The following is a 26,095-nucleotide window of genomic DNA, read 5'->3' as shown; positions in this document are numbered from 1 at the left end:
GAATAATCAACGATATCAAGTTACCTACATGAATGCTAATTCCAACGAAATTCTACAGTAGAAGAATGCCATACGTTGAAAAAACGTATAAAAAGTGCTTACAATTAGAAGGAAATTGCTAGTTAGTTGGGTAGTCCGATTTTTCAAAGTCGATACTCGTCGACGAGACAAGTCTGTGTTGACGAACCCACATTGATGGTGATGTGGTTAGCTAGGAACGAAGAAAAGACTCCAAAAAAGAACAAAAGCAATACCAGCGTGCAGTGGCTAGTGAGTTCAGCCTAGGAAATGAAACCTACGAGTGAGAGGAAGTGGATTGGGTTAAAGTGTACGTGAAAGAGAGAGAGAGAGAGAGGGAGAGAGAGAGAAAGAAAGAGATTGCATCTGTGTGTGCGCGCGTACTCGTTTGTGTGACGACGAAATGCAATTTTCATCTGCCTGCCGACGCCCATCGTCGGTTGCATCGACTGCAGCTGCAGCTGCCGCTACTCTCCTCGTTTACCATCCCCTTCCGTTTCTCTCCCCTCTTCTTCCTTCTCTATCCTTCCATCTCCATCGATTCTACTACTGGCAAACCTTCCGTTCTTCCCCATTCCTCTCCCTCCCTCTTTCTCACTCTTTCTCCCTCTCTATCTATCTTTCTCTCACACACACACTCTCTCTCTTTTTCATTTTCGTTCTCGATCTATCTCTATCTATTAATCTCCCTTTTTTCCAACGCTTGTCCACTTTCCCGATGTGTTTGCCAGACTGATTGCATTTTCGTGGACAAATATTGTGGTATTATGACAAAGCTGATTGGCGAAAGGCCACAGGGACTCGCGCCATCTCTCGTGTCATTCGCGACGGCTAACTCTGCACAGTCGATTGCATCGTACTTCGAGCCATTAATTGGATTTAAGCGCTTTCTTCATTCTTCGATCACGCACCGTCTTATCGTATCTCTTTTGAAAATAGAGTTTAATTACAATCATATACATATATATTTGTTTTTTCTTGACGATTGATCACTTTTGTGAATGGTTCACTTTAATGTCAATCGTTGAAGATTTGTTAAACAACTTTCTAAGATCATTTTACAATAACTTATTCGAATCGAAAAATTTATTATCGAAAATTACTTAATTCAGAGAATAATTGAAATATAAAGAAAAGAAAAGGATTTGTATAGTACACAGATACGCGTTGGCCTCGAAGTGATAGAAAAAGAGAAGAGACAGTAGTGGGGGTGTGAAATAGAGAGATTGGAAAAGGGTGGGAAGGTAAAGAGAGAGATGGGTGGATTTGAAAACCGAAACAGAGAACGAGTGCTTCCCACACCTCCTCGTACGCAACCGAGCTGCGGCTAATTAATGCACTTTTGTTTGTTTACTACCACCCTGGTCTGACTATGCACTAGGGGTCTGCTGAAGTGGTGATGGTGAGTAGTGGTAAGAGTGGTTGCGAGTGCGGAGAGGTCGAACCAACGGTAGATCGTATACCCTCCCTCCACTTTAAGCTACCAACGGTAGCTCGTACAAAAGCGTCAAGTTCCCTTCGCAGTTGCACCCCCTTTTCTCCTTTTACCCTCCTTTTCCCTCTCTATATATATTCGTCTATCCTTTCTCATTACATACCTATACATACACATACACTGACATGGTCCACCGTGGGGGTAGTAGGTAACACAAACGATGGGCTGCGAAAGCTCATCCAAAATAATTAACTGGTGATGATGAGAATGCGATATCCATGAGTCGTTATAGCTTTCTACGCTCTGAAACCTCTTATTAATAGTCACTCAAGGATCTTCGAGCTAGTTCCGATCTCTTGACGTCGAGAAAATAGATAAGTAAAACAAAATATACGATGGTCTATAGGAATCATTATACTGTGTTACGTAAACAATTTCTTTTCCTTTTTTACTTTCTCGAAATAAGGTATTATATAATTGCAACAAATTCGCAAATTAGTTCTTTCGAATAATGGTAATTATACCATGAACGCGTTAGTCCATTAACCAGAGAACTCTTAGAATAGGATTCGAATGGTTTTAAATCGATTTTCACGTTAAGGAAATAACATTGTAGAATTAAAACCTAATATTCTCTCTAGTGAAATTCTATTCTAATTTAAAGTATTTTCATCGAAGCCTCTTAAAATATTTAGCGAAATCTATCATTCCAATTAAACAATTTTTTTTTTATTTTCTTGTGTTATATTCCAGACTTATTATTAAAAGAATATATTAAGTCAAGCAGGTTTAGATTATTTTATATGTTCGTAAATTAATATCACATCGCTGTTTCTATCCTTTTTTTTTACTTTAGTAGTATAAACAATGATACTTTTGTTCGTCTCAATTAGCGGAAGAAGTGAAGTGAGAAAAAAAAATCTCATCTGATGACGCACCCTCTTTCGTTATTATCGTCGTGTCAATACAACCTTTTCGTGAGATTTTTTCTCCGAGGGAACGCATAATACCGAATGCTTTCCGTACGAAGCAGACGGCAAAACACTCGATTTTACGGACCGATAATGCATTGAGTGTTTTTGTAAAGGTTTTCGTTTCGCTTCAGCTAGCACGTAATACCGAAATCTATGGTATGAGTTTGTATGTGTAGACGCGTGCAAGACGAAGGAAAAGGGTGCGCAGAGTTCAAAAAAAGGGTGCACGATTCGAACGTGAAATCCTTGTTGCGTCGCCATGCACGAATTATTTAATTGGATGGTGCTTTTAATATGTCTGTAAACGGTAAATTCACGGTCGAATTAATATACAATATCTTCTCGCGAGCTCGAACGAATGGAATTGCAAAGGAGAAATAGTTTTCCAGAGTTACCCTTTTCAACGACACGTTGTCTGGAAAGAAGCCAAACGAAGAGACAATGAGAAAACGAATAATAATGCAAATGTTACTGCACATCGTTTCACTTTTTTATTTTTCCGTTTCTCGAACTTGTTAAGGAAAAATCATATTACTTTCTACTCAGACTCTCGGACCCTAGGGCCTTAGAACAACGAATGAAAATAATTGTTTATTCTCGACGTACAATTTACAATCTGCTTCATTTGCCCCAATTAAAATATAAATGACATATTACCGGCGATCATTCTAGTATATAATTTATAATACTTGTTTTCACATTACGACGAGGATACACGCTTGGACAAAAAGATAATACGTGTGTGCTATCATTAGTTTCTTAGTGATACATCCAAAATAAATTACCACAAGAGTATATTCGTCGATTGTTTAATTCATTAAAAGAAAACAAATGATTGAATATAAAGGAGGACCCACGCATTACTAATAATGTTATATTTTTTTCAATTCGTTTCATTTTTGTGAAATATACATTTTATTTTTTAAAATATACTGTCGACAGTGTTTCTGAACAAACTTCGGAACTTTGCCGAATTTTTTGAAATATTAAGAGAAATACTCTAACATTTCGGCACTTATTTCACGACTTTCTTGATACTGAAGAAAGGACAGACTTGATGCTGAGAAAGGACTTAAACTCAAGAAAGGACAGACTTTAATTTATAATTATATATTATATTACCACGAAGTAATATTTATATGCTATTCGTCATATTTGGAGTATTTCACATGTGATACTTTTCTGTCAAGAGATGTATATAAAATGATAATTACATATATAATATATCTTGTAATTTCTAATAAAATCAATAAAATGACTAAATTCTTTTAAATCTGACATGCGATGAAATGGATTTATACAAATATCGACGTTTCACCTAATACGATACGTAAAATGTTCTTGAAAAAATAGCTGTACTTTTCTGCAGCTGTATCATCTATAGGAGTTATTTTACTGGTTATCGATACAAAGAACAAACAAAAAAACAAAGAAGTATGTTCTTACTGTCGGATAATTAAGATTTATATATTCTACGTAAACATGTATGTCGCCAGATTAATGTTTTATTATTATAATATTATTTATATCTTGTACTTTTAACAATTAAAACGAACTTGTTATTGTATAAATATTTTACTGATGAGTCTGACTATGTGCGAAAGAAAAAGTAAAAAAATGATCATTAGAAATTAAATACTTTTTATGCATTCTTTTTTATTTTTTAAATAGTCAGAAGATTAGTTATGTAAATTAAATCGATTTTTATACATAAATATGTTATTGAACTGTGGAAAAGACTCATCGAATATTTCGAAAAGAAGGATAAAGAATCTTATTATTGAAAATAGCTGAAATCACAAGAACGTTTACTTTTTGTTCCTGAGTTTCTTCATAAAAGTGAGATAACGTTTTCTTACTTACCAGAGGGCCAACTGGTAATGGAGAATTGCACGGTTCGGTTGTGACGTATCTCTTAGGAAGTTGGCGAAGTTGTAATGCATCTTGGCATTGTGAGGCAGAGACCGCAAACCAGCTCTGCAACAAGACGATCCGAGGTCAGACAAGACACAACCTCTCGACCTCGACACAACCTAACCACCCTCGTCATTCCGTATCTATGTTAGTTATGTTTTGCGTTCGCCTTGCATGACCCAATCACTACTAAGCGATGCCACGAAGTCATCTCACATATAGTCTAGATGTGTGTGTAAACGTGTGTACTCTGGCTCTCAGCCAGCATTCTTGTCTCGAACTATACGATTACCTTTACCCTTAAGTTTAGATATTTTTGTATTATCATAAAATGCAACAGAGTCAGAAATCAAAATTTACTTTTTATTTTGAAGTGTTCTTTCCAAAAATTAAATGAATAATCATACAGATTATCATAAGAGATGAATGTATGATATATAAATTGACTTTACATAACGGTATAAAGCGTACCTAAGTAAAGTCTCTCGAGACGTCCAATCATTGTTTCGAAGAAAGGTTCTGTAGCACCCTAAAATGAGAAGTAAGACCACTCCAGCTGTAATAAAACTTCTTCGTCGTGGTAGAGCTGTCCAAGTCACTTGAATACCATACACAACTAATAAGGTCCATCCAACGCTAGAAAATATCAAACAAATATCGATCACGGGTTGAATCAGACATATAGTTTTATAGTATACGACATTTATTTTTTCATAATTAAAAAATTTTATATTAATTATTAACATAATACAATTAATACTGTGTAATTATTATTTAATAACATGTACGAACGTAACAACAAGTGTAATAACTTTACGATTTTATATAAACGAATGGCAGACACCTTTATATACAAATGTCTGGTTTCAATTGGTATTAAAGCTTCAGTATTACCTTGGCATGTACAGTACGCGCTCCGCAACGACGAATCCGACAGTTAAGAAAAGATTAGACGCAGGTAGGAACGGTAGCACCAGGAACATCCAACCAAGAATAAGGGGCGGGTGCCTTTGTTGCTGAAAATCAAAGATGTACTTCTATACATTACTATTTATTGAAAAATAATATGTACGTATTAATAAAATAATGTCAACTTTTATAATATACAATTGTAACAATTTTGCGTGAATAAATTTTATTAGCGTCAAGTATTCTAAATAATTAATACAAGATGAGATCACAAATGTAAAAAATAAACATTATTATTAACATTTATATAACTTTGATTTTTTTGGATTATATTTTCCAAAAGAAAATGTAAGTTCTATTTTATTTCAATCATTTTTATATATGTACAATTTATTTACTTTGAACATTTATTATAATATTGTTTTTTTTTTTTTTAAGAGGGCATTGTATCCGATTTAAAAGTATTTCTTGGAAATAAATAAAAATCAAATGATGAAACGAAGCTCTTTGTGATTAAAATAATATTTAATAATTTACTCATGATATATAGTCCAACAGCGCATTGTTTTTACAATTGCTTGAAACGGTATATAATCGACGATTTAGTGAAAACACACAGCATTTTAAAAGTTTCACTCAGAATGAAGATTCTGGCGATATTATTGATTCCTTGGGGAATCGTTTCAGCTATTCCATCGTTCAGAGAAGTTAATTTGATAAAAAATGAAATAAGTAATTTCAATAACCAGGAAAGGCAGAGAAAAATTCCTGATATAGAAACGGTCATTCCCGATGAAGACGAACTTGAACCCGATGCTACAAGAAGCGAGCTTCACAAAAGATCTCTATTTCCTCAATTTCGAAAGGTATCTTTCAAAAGTATCGAAATATACAACAATTCTATGCTTTAATAAAACTCTTGTATATTACTTTCCAAGTTATGTAATTAAGATTCAATTTATTGTTAGGGTTTCGACTTCTTCTTAGATAAAAGAAACAACAAAGATGTAAATCTTAATAATATATTCTTAAATGGATTTGGAAACAAACTTATAGATGACATAATACAGTCATTTTTTAAAGTCATTCAGCTATTCACTAGTAAGGAAGAATTATTGAAATTTGGAGAATTGAATCAATTCGAATCGAATCAAGTTGATGATGTATTTAAAGACAAATTCTATCAGAGACAAAAAAAGGGTAAGAATTTAATAAGTAAAGTTCAAGCACGCACGATAACATGTTAAAAATAATATAATTAATTGATAAAGTCTTAAAAATATAAATCCATTTTACAGTTGATAACGAAGAAAAAGATACAACTAAATTAGATAAAAGCTTAAAAAGTACATTCAATTTCAAAAATGAAAAGATAAGAAAAATCGACGAAGAAATGCTTCATTCAATAATTCCGCAAATTACAGCGAATGAAAATCGACGGAATGGTAAATCAGAAAATAATGAATATTCTGATAAAAGTGATAACGATGAATTTGAAACTAAACGAAGACAATTATACACTGAAATACCAGATAATGTGCTACGAAATAAAAGAGATACACACATTCCATTATGTAACACTCTTAATAAAGATAGTAAGGATTGTCTGGTAAATTCTAATAGAATAAATGCTAACAGAATAAAAAATAAACAATCATCGATTGAATCTTTGAATACTGATCTTGCTTTTACAAAAATCATTCAAAAAGCAAACGCAGAAGCAGAGAAATTCAATGAATTTCAAATAAACGTTCCGGATGGTGAATTTAGCAAATGGCTTGATAATAGTGCAGGATCTTATTTTAATTACCCGGAATCTTCTAATACTTCACCAAAATATGAACCAATTGCAACCATAAAAGCAACATCGACTGAAACAACATTAGACAAAAAACCTGATAATTCAGTACCTATTAAAACATACATCGAATCTGATTATAAAGACTTAAATTTGAAATGGCTAAATGACGAAGAATATGAATTTAGCAAAGATCTTAAGAAATCATCTAGAATGTGGCAGGATAATGGTGTTGTTGGTGAAGCTATTCTTATACCACCAGAATTGGATTCAATTGACAAAACGACGAAGGATAATAATAATGCTATATCCAATGCTAACTCAATTTCTAAGACAACTACGTCTAAGGCAGCTAATCTAGACGTTGTTTCTGATAGTAAAGACATTTATATACCATCAGACTGGATTGTTAAATATAAAATGATGAGTGATAAAAATGATGACATATTATTTTCTAAGATAGCTTCATCTACTGAAAATCATGCTGGAGCTAATTCTAGAACTGGAATAGTTCGTGAAGATGAATATAAGCCATTAAAGAGTACACAGACGATAGTACAGATGAATAACGATGGTATAAGCAGAAGTACTACGGATGATGCTATTTTTAAATCTAAACAAGTAACATCTATTGCAACTGAAGTAAAACCTTTCGTCAGTGGAGAAAAACGAAAACTATCAACCTGGGCTCTCGATGACACCATTGTGAGTGACAATAATAATATAGCAATTGCTGCTAAATCAACTGCATTTACTAAAGCTCATGCTGGAAATGTCGCAATTAATGAAGACAACCAAAGGTTGACAAAGTGGAATATCAAAAATGCAATCATCAACGATGAAAATACTACTATATCAAATGGTAAAGTAGCTGCACCTGCCACTGTATATCCTGCATCAGGTGCATCTAGTGAAAGCAAGCGTGAATCATTTCAAAACAGCATGAAAAACAATGTGTCCAGTAATCAAACCGATGGTTTGCCGAAAATTGAAATAAAAGCTGATGCTACTGTCAATAAAGAAACCAGAGTTTCAAGAGGAGACAAGAATGAACAACTAAGAAAAACAGCGACTCAAGAAAGTGTATTAAATAATAAAAATAATCCTGCTATAGTTGAAAAAGAAATATTATCTAAAACAGTTAATTCCGGTGTTGGTGTAACTTATCCGGTGGAAAATTCAAATATTTATGAAATTCAAGTACCGTCGGAATGGATTGTCAAATATGAAAGTCTTGATAATAAAGACGATTCTTTAAAATTCGCTAAAGTAACGTCTGTCAATCTTAATGCTAGAAATAATGCAGCTACAGAAGATGCATCAAACTGGGCAAACGAACCAAAAGTTACAAGAGAACGAGACGACAAATGGTCTAGTTTGGAATCAAATGCAAATACCTCAGCTATACAACCAGTTGCTGTTTCAACAGAGAAAACAGAAAAACTACCGAACAAGAGAGTCAAGGATAACGTACAAATTAATAAAGTGTTAGAGTCTACTAAAACAGATGCTGAAGCTGCAACAGTTAATAACAATGATAAAGAGCAATGGAACAACAATGAAAAAGTTCAAAGTTTAAATAGTCAATCAGTTGCATCTGTTGCTGATAATGTTGAAGTTGCGATCAGTACTAAAAAGGAAAAAGAGCAGTGGAAATGGAACGACACGGATAAAGATCTGATAATTAAAAACAGCGTTAAATCAGAAAATAAAGCAACTACGTCTGCTGAAATTAATACTAATGTCGCAGAAGCTACTCATAATAAAAACAGGCAATGGAATTGGAACAGTGACGAGAAAATTAAAAGTACGAAAGATGATGTTATATTAAATACTAAAACAGCTGCATTTGCAGCAGGTAATAGCAAAGCAGCTGCATCTGCTGCAAGTAATAGTAAATTTATAACAGCTACTCAAAGTGAAGAAAAACAATGGAATTGGGTAGAAAACAGCAGGGTCGCGAATATGAAAAATTATGATATATCAAATAATGAAAGAACTGCAATTGTCGAAGATACTTATGATGCTGAAGAAGGTACAACCGATAAAAAACTTTCATGGACGTCTAACGCAAATGAAAAACACAATTTAACGTCAAATAATAAAGTAACTACGACTAATGGCACAATTATCGAAGAAGACAAGGAGAAATGGAAATGGGATAATGTACTCAAAGATCTAAGTGTAAAAAATAATGTTTTATTAAATAATGTAACAGCAGCACTTACCGCGACTGATAATATAGCTACGGCTGTTTCGGAAAGTGAAATACAACGCAGAATATGGAACAATGAAAACAAAATTTTAGATGGTCAAAAAGATGTTGCATCAAGTAATGAAGCAATTGCGACTGTTGGAGTTAGTGCTAATATTCAATCAGTTATAGAAGATGACAAGCAACAAAGGCAGTGGGATAATAAAGAAAATACTCAAACTTTAAAAGAAAATAGTTCTTCAAAGAATGTAACAATTTCGTCTGCGAAAGCTAATGCTAATGCTGCAGAATCTACTGTAAGTAACAAAAAAATATGGAAGTGGGACAGCGCTGATGAAGTTTCGAGTGATAAATATGATAATTTAATAGCTAATGAAACGGAACTGACTTCAGAAACAGATGTTATAATTGATGTAGCTACCGATACTAACAAAAAGTTATTAAAGTTAAGTGATAAGAATGAAAATTCGAGTGAAAAAAGAAATGTTACATCAAATAGTGAAGCAACTGCAACTGCTGAAACTGGTACTAATTTTCAAGCAACTATTGAAAACAAAAATCAGAAATGGAACTGGGACAATAAAAAAAATGCCCAAATCGTAAGAAACGATGATGCATCGAAGGGTGAAACAATTTTATCTACGAAAGCTAATGTTAATGCTGCAGAAGTTAGTACAAGTAACAGCCAATCACGGAAATGGGAACGTGCAGATGAAGTTTCGAGTGATAAATACGGCTATTTAACAACAAATAAAACAGATTCGTCTTCAGGAGCTGATGTTAAAGCTAATTCTATCGGTAGTAACACAAACTTATTAAAATTGAACAACAAGAATGAAAATCTAAATGAAAAAGAAAGTATTATATCAAATAGTACAGCAACTGCGTCTACTGAGGCTAATGCCAATTCTCAGACGATTATTAAAGATGAAAATTTGCGATCAGTATGGGACAATAAACAAAACGCTCAAATAAAAGAAGATGGTTCTTCAAACGGTGTAACAATTTCGTCTGCGAAAACTAATGCTAATGCCGCAGAATCTACTGTAAGTAACAAAAAGATATGGAAGTTGGACCGTGCTGATGAAATTTCGAGTGATAAATACGACTATTTAGCAGCTAATGAAAGGGATCCGCCTTCTAGAATAAATGTTACAGCTAATGCAACTACCGATGATAACAAAAAGTTATTAAACGACAAAAATAAAAATGTTAATGAAAAAGAAAATATTACAGCAAATAATAAAGCAATAACGTCTACTCAGACTATTACTGATATCGCAGCCGTTTTGGAAAATAATAATAACCAATGGGATATCAATAGTAAATCTCTAATTGTAAAAGATAATCTTATCATAAATAATCAATCAGCTACATCTGCCGTAAGCAATGCTAATGCCACATTAATTATTACACGTAATAAGTTACAATCAAAATTGGACAACGAAAATAACGATCTAAGTGTTAAAAACGATGTTACATCAAATAATAAAGCAGCAGGATCTGCAGAAGCTCATGGCGTAGCTGCAGTAACTACTGAAAGTGAAATAAAGCAGAAGAAGTTTGAAGACAAAAATAAACATTTGAATATTAAAAACAATATTTCAGTGAATAATAAAACAACTGTTTCTGTAGGAGCTAAGACAGATGCCGTAACAATTATGACAAATGACCAGCAGCAATGGTGGTCGGTCAATGAAAACAAAGATCCGAGTATCAAAGATGATGATGTTTTATTACCAAATGAAGTAACTCAATCTACTAGAGCTAATGCTGATGCTGCAGCAGCTACTGCAAATAGCAAACAACTATTAACGTTTAACGATGAAGACGATACTTCAAATAGTGAAAGCGATGATATCTTAAATTTAGAAAGTGCTGCGTCCGCTCGAACTAATGGTGAAATTGCTGATGTTACTGCAAGTTATGAGAATCCAAGGATATTGGATAATAGAAACAAGAATCCAAGACTTAGAGTTAGTGTTACATCAAATACTGAAAAAGGTACATCTGCTAGAACTGCTGAAGAAACTGAAACTGGAATTACTCTAATGACAAATAATGATAATAGAAAAATATATGGCCAGAAAACTTTTGACTCAATTTCTGAAACATTCCCGTCAACTATTAATACCGCAAAAATTGATTTAGAAAACAAAGACGAGAATACATTAGCCGAATATAATATCAATGACAAGGGAGCATGGGTTCGTAAAGATTTCATATCTAATTCAAGGATAGCTGCATTAGCCACAGCCGCAACGAAAGCTACTTCTGTTCGCCAAAATAAGGAAAAATCATCTGATGGAATTGCAGACAAATCTGTATCAAGTGTCACCAAAATTGAAACTGATTTTAAAAATGAAAACAAGGAAAAGCTTCAAAGCTTAGAATTAAAAAACAGTACTTTGAAAGAAGAACGAGACAAACCATCCGATCGAAATAGTAAGGACAACAATGCCAAAGATAATATCGATGCGATGGCATTTACTAAGGCAATTGCATATACCATCAATAAAGGAGATGTCGATACTTTTAGTAAAGAAGACACTAAGCCCTCCGAATGGAAAATCAAAGAGACAAACGTACAAAGTCATCAAGATTTAGTATCTCATGAGAAAATAACAGTATCGACTACAGCTCAAACAAAAGCTGACTCTGTAATAGAAGATCAGAATAAATCACTAAATAAAAAAGTTGGAGACAATAACTCGTATAATAATGAACTTTCAATTGCAAATATACCAACCGCTACAGAAGCTAAAGTTAATCCTTCAATAAGAATTAAAGATAGTCAGACTAAATACAATGACATTTTAAAAGATACAGAAATAAGTAAAAAATCATTGGAAAATACAAAAACGTCAACATCAGCTATTATAGAAGCAGAAATGAATTCGGTGAGTGAAGATGAAAATAAACAATTCAATCGAAAAACTGATAATAAGAATCTAATGGATAATACTAATTTGAAAGCTGCTATTGAGGCAACTAAATCAATTGATGCTGAATCAAATTCTGTTTCAACGAGTAATGATATAGATAAACAAATAAAGTGGAAATATAAGAACGAAGACAATATTAACGCAAATGATTCAATGACAGATAACGATGATACAATTGACAATGGAAGTGACAATTTTGCAATCATTTCTTCGAAAGAAGAAGATATAATTAGCAGTCTGAATAAAACATCCAATAATCTTATAAATTGGCTTATAAGATGGAGATCGATAAATGTTAATGCTCTTGAAAGTAATAAGAATGAGCGACACAATAATACAGAGTTAAATTATTGGAAACTTGGAAATTCTAATGATAGAAAATATACAAATGATAAATTAGACATTCCCGTTACTACTGATGACAAAACGAAGGTATGTTTTATGAGTTTATGTTATATATAGTAAAATGAAGATATAATTTTATATTTTGTTATACATAGATATACATATACGAAATAATGGTTATTAATATTTTTCTGTATAATGTGTTAATAATGTGTTATGTATATTATGTATGACATGTTGGTACGATGTTAATTAATTTCATGATTTTTTTATTCATTGTATATAAGATAGATCTTTTTAAGTCTTTAAAATTTATTCATCAAATATAAGAAGTTTATTATATTATAGGATTCGAAGGAAAAAATAGAAGAAATGGACGATATTGACCTTATTGTACTAAAGAAACCATACGGTCAACAAAATACGATTGGTGTTACATACATTAAAGATTCGGTAACTCCTATAGTTACATATAGAGTGATTCCCATAAGTGTGTTTGAACAAGTAAATAAGTTAATTAAACAATGGGAAATAATTTACACAGAATATGCCAAACCACAAGTATAAAAACTATGAGACATCCTATGCAATGTTAGTAACTTTTTACAATTATTTTTTACAAAGACAGATTTTTCATTTCATAAAGAAATGTCATTTCATTTCGCAAATAATAAAAAAATTATCATTTCGTTTTAATATAGTATTCTACCAATAATTTTATTTGCAAATGAATCATTTGTTTGAATCAAAACATTTTTTATAATGTAATAAATGACCATTAATTATTCACTATAACTTGTAAAAATATGCAAAACAATCAATTAATGTATGCACTTTCCATATAATTTATAGGGAATACTTAAGTAAACGATATAACACATATAGTATCAACGAATAAATATAAATTAAAAAATATAAATTAAAAATCGTACCCGTTAACGTTATCACAGTAAATATGTTTAGATATGTGAACTTTTTTACTAAATCCTTTGTGATTATACGATTATAACGAACACAAAGCTAGTCGTCGTAATAAATTAACAGTTTAATTATTTAAAAATCTGTTATTTTTATAACGTTTGTTACTAATTATAATATTATTAAATACAATTTTATATATATCCCATTATGATTATTTATCAAAGAAAGTAAAAGAGTGAATGAAGACAATAAAATAAATGAGAGAAATAAACGAGCTATTCATACGAATTTTGCAACAAAACGTAAAAAATATAAAATCTTAAAAACGTAAAAAAAATATAAAATAAAAAAATAATCTGTTATCATTTATAAACCTACATATTTATCTCCACGAGAACTTATTAGGTAGAAATATCGCAATGTAAAATTTGAATGAAAACAAAGAGGCATAGATTTAATCATTATATGGTTTGTGTATTTTAATGAATAGGACAAATATGAAAATAGATAAAAATACAATTATTTGATACATTGAAATGTTTAAAGGGCCTTGTTAAAATAGAGAGAACATTAATCATAAATGCGGTCTACAATACCTTGCAAAAGGAAGAAGATATAAGAGAGCCTTTAAGTAATTCATCCGTTAGATACCAAACTAATATCGATCAAGCATCCTTGTATGATATCGTGATTAACCCAATAACCACACATGTTAACCCATTAATGTTAATTCATGTTTGACTTTAACCTTGTCGATAACACAAGCGTAGCCGGAAGTTTAGTCTGTGGTTTACATTAAAACGCTGATTCGTCGAAGCATGATTCTACCTTCGGAATGATCGCTTCTCTGAATACGGTATGAACTATAGATATGTACATTGGAGCTGGTAACGCTTGGCTTGTTAGCCATTCCTGTAATTTATCGCGGTTTGAAAAATCAATACATAGCAAAGCTTGCTAAACCGACAACATAACTCTTTACATCATTCAAAATATATCGCATCAAAGAAAACAAAATCCATATATTTTCTTTCATTAAAACATCTATGTAAATTGTTCAAAACGATATAGAAGCTTTAGCTTTAAAATCATTACAAATTCATGATCGACTTGTTTCGTAAAAATGATAAGAAGCTATTCTCGTAAAAATATCTATCTCCTACAAGCACCTGCCTACACAAGTTTCTAACTCTCAACGCGGAGTAAAGTAAAAATATGACCTCTTTCAAAAAAAAAAAAAAGAAAAAAGATAGCTCGCCTGGAGTTCTTACCGTGACTTCAACCACGGATCTCATTCGTGCTTCGTAGAAAGATGGACATTAAAGCCGCAACTATGCTCTTCTTCAAGAAAAGTGGCCATCACAGAGTCGTACTCTTTAAAGAGTTCATCACGTCGAACACTTGACTCCATTTAAGTTTGTTTCTCCAAGATTCATGATCTTTACGAGAATGACAAACCATAATGGACGATTACGTGATTATATTTTTATCATCAAACGTATTCTAACATCGATAACGAACGATGCGATGGTTAAAAAATAATGCATAAATGAAAGAGTTAAGTTTGAGAGGAAAATATAAGTTTCGAAGATTTAAATAAATTTTCGAGTATACGACGCGAACATATAATCCGGTAAGCTATAGATTCTTGTGTTACGACTTTCGAAATTGGTGCGACTTCATCATCGACCGCTATACGGTCCGTCGTTGACTGAAATACGAGCGACAGGGCCGCAAGATCGTTTCGAAGGAAACATTTCGATGTGAAACAACTTTTAGAGGCCGTAACTAGCAACCACTTCGCTCGATGTCGTTCGAATGCAGTCGCATCTGACGTCGAAAATCCAGCAACTTTGTTAAGTGTCTATATACTCTGGATTACAGTGTTCATCGAGATTTTGTAAAAATTCAGGTAAAGATCGAACTTTCCACAAAAGAGCTTTTATGACATAGAAATATAATGCAAGGAAAATGCATGTAGGATATTTATGATCGTGTACATAAAATATGTGTATATACAACTTACCTCAAAATCCGTGAAAGCTTTGTACGTGAGAACTAAGCAGCCGCCGAAAAAGAGACACGTCGCCAGGTTCCTAGTATCAGCTAAAGATGTAACCAGAGGAACGGAACCCATTTGCCAATCATGAGAAAGTGTCACAGGACATAGAAGTAACCAACAATTCAGCGCAGCCAAATAGCAAAACGTTAGTAATCTGTAACAATAAAGTATGAACGTTCAATTAGAAACAAATAATTTACTATATGATATATACTTTATCATATAAAAGCGAGTTCTATTTTATATATATTTTATTATATAATAACGACTTTGACGAATAGAGAATTTCGTCGACAGTGCTTCTCTGATCGATGAATCTACATCGTAAGCACTACATAGAAACCAAACCCCTAATCCATCGTTATTCGCGATAGCTTGATGCAAAGTGCCAAAAGATGTCAATGGTTCTTTTCTGCGAGTCACTCGAGAAAAAATGGAAGCGATCGAGGATCATGGCTCGTAAAGTAGACGAGCTTCAACGTACGGTATTGTTCTCACGCGTTCGTGGCGAAGCGCGAGAGAAAACCATTAGGAAGAAGAAGAAGAGGATCGTCGCGTCTAGTGCTGACGTTGAATCTTTCGTTTTCTCACTATCAGCATTCACCGATATAATCACCGATATAATACCTACGATGCTCCATCATCGAGGCTGCGTATCCTCGACATCGTCTTCGATGAAGCCGATGTTCTCTCTCTCTCTCTCTCTCTCCCTCTCTCTCTCTCTCTCTTTTTCTCTCTTTCGCTTTTTCTCTTCATCCTTTACCTTCTTCGTTTCTCTCCTTCACCCACTCGGCGTTGTATCGGCTCGACGCCCTCAGGGTGGCTTACTCGGCGGGTCTATTGTTTCGCGAACAAGCCCCGTCGTATAACGACGAGTCGCATAACATGCCGGCAAATATTCTCGTCACTACGCCACCCTGAGTGTTAATACCGACGGAGCGTGATCCCCTCTAATTGTCCTCCGCACCAGCTGCGGATTTACCGAGAAACGTGCTTGTTTATGAGAGACCGACTACTAGACCGAAGGAATACGAGGAGAATGCCAAAAGCGCCGCGGTGACGCACTTCCACTCAAATTTCTTAAAAATTGAATCGTTGCAAGGAGATTCGTCGAACAAATTCTCACGCCGATCGAAAATTATATCACAAGGTAAAAATATAATAATACCGGTGTTGAGACTGACATGGAAATCAGCATGTATTTCAACTTTGTATCTGGGCAAATTATTTGACAATACACGTTGAATTCTGGTTTAAAATAATATTAACATGTTTAAGAAGTATTGCGTTACTCTTATAAGTATCAAATGTAAATTACGTTAATGCCCAAATACGTATTTCCGACATGGATATAAAAGTCTATTCAACACTGTTCAAGATTTTCTGTTCCTATCGATTTTCATCTGTTTACCGTCCTTACTTATCTTTACTTTGCTTTATTCCGCATTATTAACGTTTTGGACGAGTATTCTTAACATCGCTTTCCATTGAAACCCGTATATACTCGACGTAAAACAAGTGAAGTAGCTTAGTTGCCTGCTTTAATTCTCCTGCCGACATTGTTGAGTGCCGAACAGTCGAAAAGGTAAATTACATAGCGAAGATTAAGATTTTTCCTAGCACGTCATAATTTTCTAATTGTAAGTATCCTTTTTGTGTTAATGACGTAATTGAAAACAAGTATTAATTTAAAGTTTCTATAACAAGGAGTTCATAAATGTTAATAAACACATCGAAATAGCTTAAAAATATTTCTTTAACGAAACGAAAGTACCTGAATTCCTATTTTTCGACATTTTTAAAAGATGAAAGTAACATAACTCACATTTTAAGATCACCAAGGATTAGACCGTCAAAGAAACGAACATAGTCGATTCGCATTAGTTCAAATGTTTTCGCGCGAGTCAACCCGAATGGTGCAAAGTGACATAAAACCATCGAATAGAGCACGAAGCGACGCGCATGCTGATGAACTGCGAAGAGCTCTCTGAGTTTACAATCGATCGCATAGAAATGACACGTTTCTCTACAATTTGCTTTTTGAATTTTTACCGAAGTGAATGTCGAGTTCGTATCTTTTTAATTTACTAATGATTCTTTTAACACGCTCACACGTGCCTCTCACGAAGAGCGACAAAATTAGCAAAAAGAGTAAAAAATGATTAAATTTTAATTGCACCTTCGTTTTGATGTTTCACACAAATTTCTAACTTGCTTAAACGAAATACGTTATAAAGAGTATAATTTTCTTGTGCTTTTTCTCTCGTAAAGTTCTTATCAACCCAATAGATTTTTTACTTTATCCTATAACACGCAAATCATTATATTTTGCGTGAAAGTTTACACTGTACCAAACATTCACTTTAAAACCCAAATTATTTGACAAAAGTGGCAGCGAATGCACTACGGGACCATTACCTGTGTGGCAGGAATGGTGACTCGGATGGAGGATACGGGATACATGGCATCCCGAACTGCATTGCGGCATACTCGACTTCCCCTTGAGTAAAGATGACCTTCTGCTTCACTTTCTGAGACGGCAATGTAGCGCACGCGCTTATAAACATTTTCCAGTAATACTTTTCATCCGTAGCATAAAACATTGCTCTACGTTTCATAGACTCTAACACTTTTTCTTCTCTTTAGGTTATACCAAACTCCATTTATCATTATGTATAATAATCAGTTAGATGCTCTTTAAGTGCCTCGTCAATAAACGTGCAGTTTTTACTCGTTATATTTTGACGTTAAAACTCTAATATATAACAAAGGTAATTAAAAAATAATATCCGTAGGAAAATGTTCTTTAGAAACTTAGTTGGTGTCAGATGACTGTGAGAGTTTACTTTTTGCATCAAAAAGTATTTCCATCGATTCGTTCTTCTTTTTTTCTTTTTAATTCTTATTATATTCCCACTAACGTCAAATATCCTGTATCATCGCTGCATCGATTAATATCAGTCTTCGGTGTTCCCAATAGCGATGAAACAAAATCGGCCAGGTATACCTGGTATACACGGTGCTTGGAAAAACAATGACAATAATGTATTTCAGTTGCCCGTCACCATTGATCCTTTTTCTCAGCATAATTTTTTCTTTTTTTTTTTTGAGCCGGTCATATTTTTATTTCGTCGACATGATTAATGGGCCAGTCGGAAAGAAACGGAGACTCGAGTAAAGGCGGAGAAAGAACCACGGTCGACCCGAAACGTCAAAATAATAATTCTCGGCATACATCAAGCGCAATGCACGTACCGTAACGTAAAAGGATAGGATTTCCTTCGAAGATGGTCTTGCGAGGACGCGCGCGCACGCTTTACAAAGGATGAGGCATTCATATATGAACTTTATCCTTCTCGAATGTGGTAGAAAATGGGTAGAGATTGAGATAAATCTTATATATTTGGTTCGAAAGATCCGTGAGACCTTCAACTCTTGATAAGATCCGTATTTTTTTCATGGATTTCTACGATAGATCAACGGGTCTGCTTTTATATTATAAAATATATATATATATCTATATATAAGTTTATAGCGTTATTCCAAAATCATTAATCATTTCTCTGCAAAGTCATGAATGAATGAACGATCTTCATGATTATTTCGAGCGATTATTGCCGTGAATAAACGCGTACGTTGAAAATTATATATTATCTTCCTATTTCTCGTTTTATCATTATCTTTATTATTATTCTCATTTATTTATTATCAGTAAGTTTCTCTTAAATCTTCTTTTATTTGGGAATATCCTTCTGCCATCTCGATCAGTCTCAAAGTTCTATGTGAAATTCTCTTTATTACAAATAATATTACCAATATACGTAGTTTCGTTACTATATGATAAAACTCACAATTGAAAAGTCATTATTGAAACAATAATGTTAGCTAAATTTCATAAATATTGAGTTTTTCAATGGTTCGTTAATTCTTAAATCTTATGAAAGGTTTATCGATGAACCCGAAAGCTTTCTCGTTAAACGGATATCCAATATCCTCTTATAGGGTTGTCATAAGTTTTATATAAAGCTTTTCATCGTTGTTACTCCATTGCAGTTCATTGCGATTATGGCGGGAAAAGATTGTAAGACTATTGTAACAGGTCGCTCTTTACTGGATTTGTTTCAAATTGGTATATAACTTGGTATGCGAGAACGGTAATACATCCCACACGTATTCGTATTATGAGAGTAACGCACTTGGAGTTTTATGGTCATGAAATTTGAACAACGACTAGAGCATGCTATTCTGAAACGTAATAACCATACGTTATGAAGCGTTATTACGTTGTATTAGTATTCCGTCGGCTTGCCCTGTCCTTACTTTTTACGCGTTTGCCGGCTATACGATCGAATTTATGTTCGCAAATCCTCACTCCACCACAATCTAAATGCCACAGCTAACCGAAGTGTCATTTTTCCTTTCTTTTTTTTTTTATTCTAATAAATCAATGTTAAAGATGTTAAAAATCAGGACGACAAATTACGAATACGTTGGTAAATACCACGTTGAATTAACTTTCGAACAAATGTGTTCAATCTTCTTTCTTGATATGCAATTGAATATGATAATATACAATAAATGAGTAATTTAAAATCAAACGATTTTCGGTGTACCATTCAAACAACTATAAAACAAAAAATATGAAAAACCGGGTATATTGGTTCGGTCCAATCGAAGCGGGAAAACGTTGATAGCCATGCAAGCGAAACTTATGGAAATCAGAGACGGATAGAGGATGGGTTTTCGACAGTACGAAGAGCGCAATCTGTTCTTTAATATCGACGCATCAATCCGCTCGGCGAATTCGAAGCGGGTTCACATTTAACCACAGAACTGGCCTTTATTAACCCCTCTCCCCCTTTCTCTCTCTACCTTATTCACCAATCTATGTCGCTCGAAAACGCCGATTTTGAAGGTCTTCCTGAGAGGACGTTTGTTCCGTGCGAATCCTCGTTAACTGTAATTCGATAGTATGTCACGGTCGGTTGGAAGTACTCCGCAATAATTTTCTTTCGAAGCATCGTACTGATTCATGGCGAAGCGCGGTGTCGTTAGCCTCTAATCACGCCATTTCATCGATCGATTCTCATCCCCCTCGCACCTTCCTACTCTTCTCGTCCCTCTCCATTCACCTATTTGAACACCTTTTCTGTCTATATGTATATACACTTATATTGTACATATCTATATGCATTATATGTATATCTATTTGTATATATATGCGTTTATAACCGTGCTTGAATTTATAGACGTTAAATCTTCCTTAAATTTATCGTTTTATGGTTATTGACATTGGCATAATTATCGGCACAATCGTATGCATTACAACAGCGCCATTATTTATCCTTTCTAAAGTTTTTTATATCGAGAGAAATGATAAAACTTTTAAAAATGATATTGTAAAAGCAAAATAGATATATTTTATCAGATTAAAATTATCTAGAATGACGTATAGCTTTGTAAAGGAAATTCACATCAAAAGTAGGTTATCGTTTTTGTTACGTGACAACAGTTATTATTTTTGATCGATTTATGAAGATAATAATATTAATACATTCAATCACATCCAAGTAATGTTACCTAAAAACAAAAGTGACATTTCTGGATCGCGCGACAGAAACTCAATCACGATGAGTTAATTTGTGGAGAAAGAGAGAGAGAGAGAGAGGTACAAATTGAAAACTTTAATTGACACTACCACACTAAGTATCTACTCTCATCGGCTTTTTCACCCACTTTCCTTCTCTATCGTGGTACGTAGGAACTTTGACCTTTTGCGGAAGCTTTTAAATTTATACGAAAGAAATTTTCTTTTTTCGAACATCTTCCTAACGATCGATTGGAATGCAAAATTAATTCATCTCACTGTTGTTTTTGTTTGCAATTAAACGTGGTAATTAGTTAAGAACGATAATATACATCATTTACTATTCGCAAAGGTAGAGTTTAAAAATGACCAAAGTTTTCGCCGACAATTCCCATAGATCATGACAACTCTCTCTCTTTCGTGAAAGGAGTTGATAGAACACACGCGACGATCTATTACGGTTGACTTAAAACGACGACGTCGCTGACTGGTACCTGACAAAGTCCTGACCCGAGGTGTATCATGGTACACTCGTGAAGAATCGTCTACGGACCAATGAAACACTTCGGATTGAAGTTCCTATAAATCAATCAGGTTCATAGAATTGACTCTTCTATCCGGCAACGACACAGACATCTTTAACTGTATTCTGTTTTACTATATTCTATTTTACTGTATTCTGTTTTATTCGTTGTTATTCATTAATGTGTTCTACATATCAATGTCTACGAACCAAAACAATTGTTTTGAGTCTTCCTAGTTTATATAAAAACTCCAGCGATGAAAAAAAAAAGAAAAAAACACCAAAATAAAACTCATAAATCCTCGAATCGAATAAAGCATTGAACTGCACTACGAACCTATACATTTACTAACGAACAGTATAAACTTCATTCAAAACGTTTGGTATTTTTAGTAACTGGCCCATCATCGGCTAACCGAGTTGGATCTTCGTTAACGATAATAAATTCTCACACGGAAGCAATCGTACATTAATCGCGGATCGTTGTATAAATCGATAGCCGGCTTGGGACGATCGCGAAACCACGAGAAGAGTGACGGTATCGGAAGAGGGCTCTGTAATGGAACTTTGTTGGCAGTTAATCTTGCAGGCCGGATGGGCCCGCTTCGCTGGGCACGATACACTTCCGTCTCACCGGATCGTTGGTAAACCGAGGAGAGATGTATTGCGTTCTAGCACGAAATCAAATGTGTCCTTTTCGTTCTCTCTCTCTCTTTTTCTCTGCCTCTTACTTTAACTGATCGGCTAATCCGCACTTTGTGAATCCTTTTCATCGAGTCTTTCCGGTTATATTATACGTACGTTGCTTTGATAGTAGAATAGGAGAAAAGTTTTCGCTTTACTATCTTCATAATATGTATTTGACCAACAATAAAAAAAACAGAAAAAGAGACAAATAAGTTATTATAAAAGATAACTAAACAGGCATTCATTATTCGAATATACAGAAAATACAACTATCGACGTGTTATTATTTCCAAGAAAATATCCAGAAATTTTTTATCATTCTCTTTTTGCGAACAATAAAAAAGTGTCAAATCAATCGATTTTTATGTTTTTCCATTTAATCCTTTTTTAATCATGCACGAATAATTTCTTATCTACATGTCTGTATAATGTCATATAATAATTAAGACGAGTATAGCATTCCAACATTTAGCAAATCGTGCATGTCAGAGTGCGAATAATTTAATTACTTTCACGGTATTAACACCACCGTAGCCGTTCGATGTAGGAAGAAACCAAAAATGGAAGAAAAAAACAAGAGGCGATGAGATCGATGAGAGAGGGGTCGCGGATAAAGCGTGAAAACCAGAACGAACGGTAGCGAGCGTACAAGCGTGTTTCGTTCCTTTTGCCAGGATATAGCGTGCCCGTACGATACGATCATTTGGCGAGGTTCCGCGACGAGTATTGGCCGGTGGATTATTTTACAGGTAGTACACAAAAATACATCGGAGGGTTTATTTTCGATTATTCAGCGAGCCGTATAATGTTCAGAAAACAGAAGAGATGGTGGGGGTATCGTATACGGGTGATTTGTACGCAAAGAGAGAGAGAGAGAGAGAGAGAGAGAGAGAGAGGAGAGAGAGAGAGGATGAGAGAGAGACTGTGTGTGAGAGAGAGAGAGAGAGAGAAAGGGGTTGAAGGAGAGGATGGAGAATGATGGAAGGGGTGCGAGGTAGTAGAAGAGAGTATCGGCCACGTACAAATCGATATCCGTTATCGGAGAAAACGCTAAACACATATACACATGGATAACACACACAAAGAAACACGAAGGTATACATTCAATATATTCCTGTATATATTTACACGGAATAAAATGTTTGAGTGTTTCGTGAGACTCCAGTAATTATTTTTATGACAATCGCTAACGCTTATCGCCACAGCTCAGGATATTATTTTAACAAAATCAAATTAACGGTTATTATATTTCGAAATCTCATCTGGAATAATAGGTGGCCATGATGATAGTAAGGGTTAGCTTTACGTGTAAAAAAAGTTACTTGATATTCCTCTTGAATCGAAAAATTTTTTTATGTTCTTTTCTATATCTAGCTAAAGAATGAGTCAGAGATTGAGAATAGATAGATATTTATATCACGTAACGGTAATGTCTATTTATATAATAATCTTTATATGATAAAATAATTTAATATAGAAATTAAAATTAGAGAACTAGGTTATTGAGAGAAAAGAATTCAATAAAATAAGTGATGAAAATACTTGCAGATACGTTATCCTATTTTCTCTTTTTATTCAACGCCTTTTCTGTATCGTGGTGTTGTTTCTTTCTCTCTTTTTTTGGAATGAATGTGTACACACATGTATATACAAACTTAGGTAGTATAGTACACTCGAGTGTACAGAACAAACTCAGCCCTTTACTCCTCTTCGAGAATCGACCTTTCTCCGTTCATTAATGACCTAGCTCGTATTAATTGGTCCCTTGCATCCAGTTTAATTAAATGCTCACACAAACATCAATTCTTCTCTAGAGTATCTATCCCACTAAGAAAAGAACAATTACCTATATCGTGTGCAGTAGCACTGACAGGTACAATGCTAATTCCATTGTTGATACGTTGATTATCATTTCGAAATACGATTTATTTTAATATGATAAATGTACCTTGCTCTTTGTATTCTGTTAATCATAATAATATTGTTGAAGATTTATCATTAATACTGGCGTAGTAATGACATTATTAAAATATTAACTTTTTAAGTCCTGTAAAATTGATTACAGCAATAATAGAGTACCGATACGTAATAGATTTATTTTATAAAAATCAATAACAATAAGAGTTTGCACTAATTTTATAAATAAAAACTATCGCCATTGTTTTTTATTCGCAAAGATATCTGTAGGAAATCTGAATACAGAAATGACTTCAATTTAACTTATCCAAGGAAGATTGATAGAAAAGGATAAGAAGTAGGATATTAAGACGTCTGTGATAAAGAAATCTCGATGAATAAAGTTCTTTGAGAGTTTTCGTCGAATTCCTCCTTCGTTACGATGCACGCGTGTGTTAGAGAAAAGCGAAGAGAAAGAGAGAGAAAGAGAAGGAGAGAAAAGAGAAGAGAAAGGATGAGGAAATGGGTGGAAAAGTACATGCTAGAAGCTAGTGATGGTGACAGTGACGGTAGCGGTACGGGGCGAAGAGAGAAAATTAGTAGGTGGAACCCCTTGTGCTAGATAATTTGTGGTATGCAATCCCGGCCCGACCGTGCATTTAGATAGATAGGACGTAAACTCTATTTCAACGATTATGTTCGTGCTGGTAGAGACATTCGCGGTAAGACTCGTTCAATACATGAGATTAACGAAAGTAATTCGTACTTTTCTTTTTCGAATAAGAGGGAAGAAAATAACAAAGTAGATCAATTTATTTTCTACCTGGTATTACTTCTTTGAGAAAAAAGAACAATGAAATGATTCCATCTCTATTATATTTCATTTCGAGAAAAAGAAAAGATGGAAGTATGTACTTTCTCGTTTGAGAAAATATTTTCTTGTTAACAATATAAGATATGAAAATTAATAAGTTACTGATATAAGTTACAGGAAATAAGATAATATCTCATGAGATATACGGAATATTCAATTAAAGTAAATAAACGAGTAATATGAAAAAGATGAATTTTCGAGAAGCATTAATACAGTTGTAACTTTAAATCAGTTGGATACTACGTTGCTACCGATAATTCGTAATGACCTACCTGTTGAGCCCAGTTCAATGATTCGTGTAACGGTTTATGATCCAAAACGTTGATGTTCGATGACGCTTATAAGCAATATAAAATATTGTCTTACTACTAGCTCATTAATCGAAGATTTTAGAACAAATTTTTGTATAATAATCTTATTTCATTAGAATTTCATTGGTTGTGAGTAACTATTCTTTTCATTTATTCAACTGTACTTTCTGTCAAGTTGTAATCAACGGAAGATGTTGATAGAGATAACGGTATGCGGAGCTTGCAGGACATGCTGAAACATCAGAGCTCGTTGCGCAACCACGTGTACGGAAATACATCGCTGAGAGATGTCAACGACATCCCTTGCGGTCTCAACATCGTGAACCATGGATGTAGCGGCCACAGAATAATGATATATGTGCGAGAACTGGAAAGTACGTATGATACTCCGATTGATATTACATATTCGTATTCTAGGTTTACTTTCAAGACTTATACTTCAAAGATTCTATATTTGAAGATGTTGAAATCATGGAATGCATTATTTGCAGAAATCATACTGTTTTTTATAAATTATTAATACATCTTTATTAATGCAAGCAATAAATACTTATATCTTACTTCTGATATTATATTAACATTTACCAGTTACTATATTTTATATAGAAATCTATACACCAACGACGAAGTCTAGAAACAGCTTGACCGCATGCAAAACCATAGAACGTACAAAATTTATGC

The 26,095-nt window shown here is 33.8% G+C and overlaps 2 protein-coding genes across 3 annotated transcripts in view; one reads left to right on the top strand and one right to left on the bottom strand.

Moving 5' to 3' along the window:
* LOC127065688 (protein O-mannosyl-transferase TMTC1-like) overlaps positions 1-26,095 on the bottom strand; it is a 151,592-nt gene that overhangs the window by 22,646 nt on the left and 102,851 nt on the right. For both annotated transcript variants that reach the window (XM_050998418.1, XM_050998419.1), the window contains exons 7-10: positions 15,501-15,690; positions 5,236-5,357; positions 4,813-4,977; positions 4,291-4,404 (exon numbers count right to left, since the gene is read on the bottom strand). In XM_050998418.1, the coding sequence (XP_050854375.1) occupies positions 4,291-4,404; positions 4,813-4,977; positions 5,236-5,357; positions 15,501-15,690 (591 nt within the window). The remainder of the gene's footprint in view (positions 1-4,290; positions 4,405-4,812; positions 4,978-5,235; positions 5,358-15,500; positions 15,691-26,095) is intronic.
* Positions 5,711-14,459, top strand: LOC127065686 (MATH and LRR domain-containing protein PFE0570w-like). The gene is made up of 4 exons (XM_050998414.1): positions 5,711-6,116; positions 6,219-6,450; positions 6,549-12,640; positions 12,902-14,459. The coding sequence occupies exons 1-4, from the start codon at positions 5,790-5,792 to the stop codon at positions 13,118-13,120; spliced, it is 6,870 nt and encodes a 2,289-aa protein (XP_050854371.1). The 5' UTR covers positions 5,711-5,789; the 3' UTR covers positions 13,121-14,459.

The sequence above is a fragment of the Vespula vulgaris genome, chromosome 8 (genome assembly GCF_905475345.1).
Source record: "Vespula vulgaris chromosome 8, iyVesVulg1.1, whole genome shotgun sequence".
NCBI classification, from domain to species: domain Eukaryota; kingdom Metazoa; phylum Arthropoda; class Insecta; order Hymenoptera; family Vespidae; genus Vespula; species Vespula vulgaris.
The sequence above is the reverse complement of the archived record's forward strand: the minus strand, read 5'-3'. Positions and strand labels throughout refer to the sequence as shown.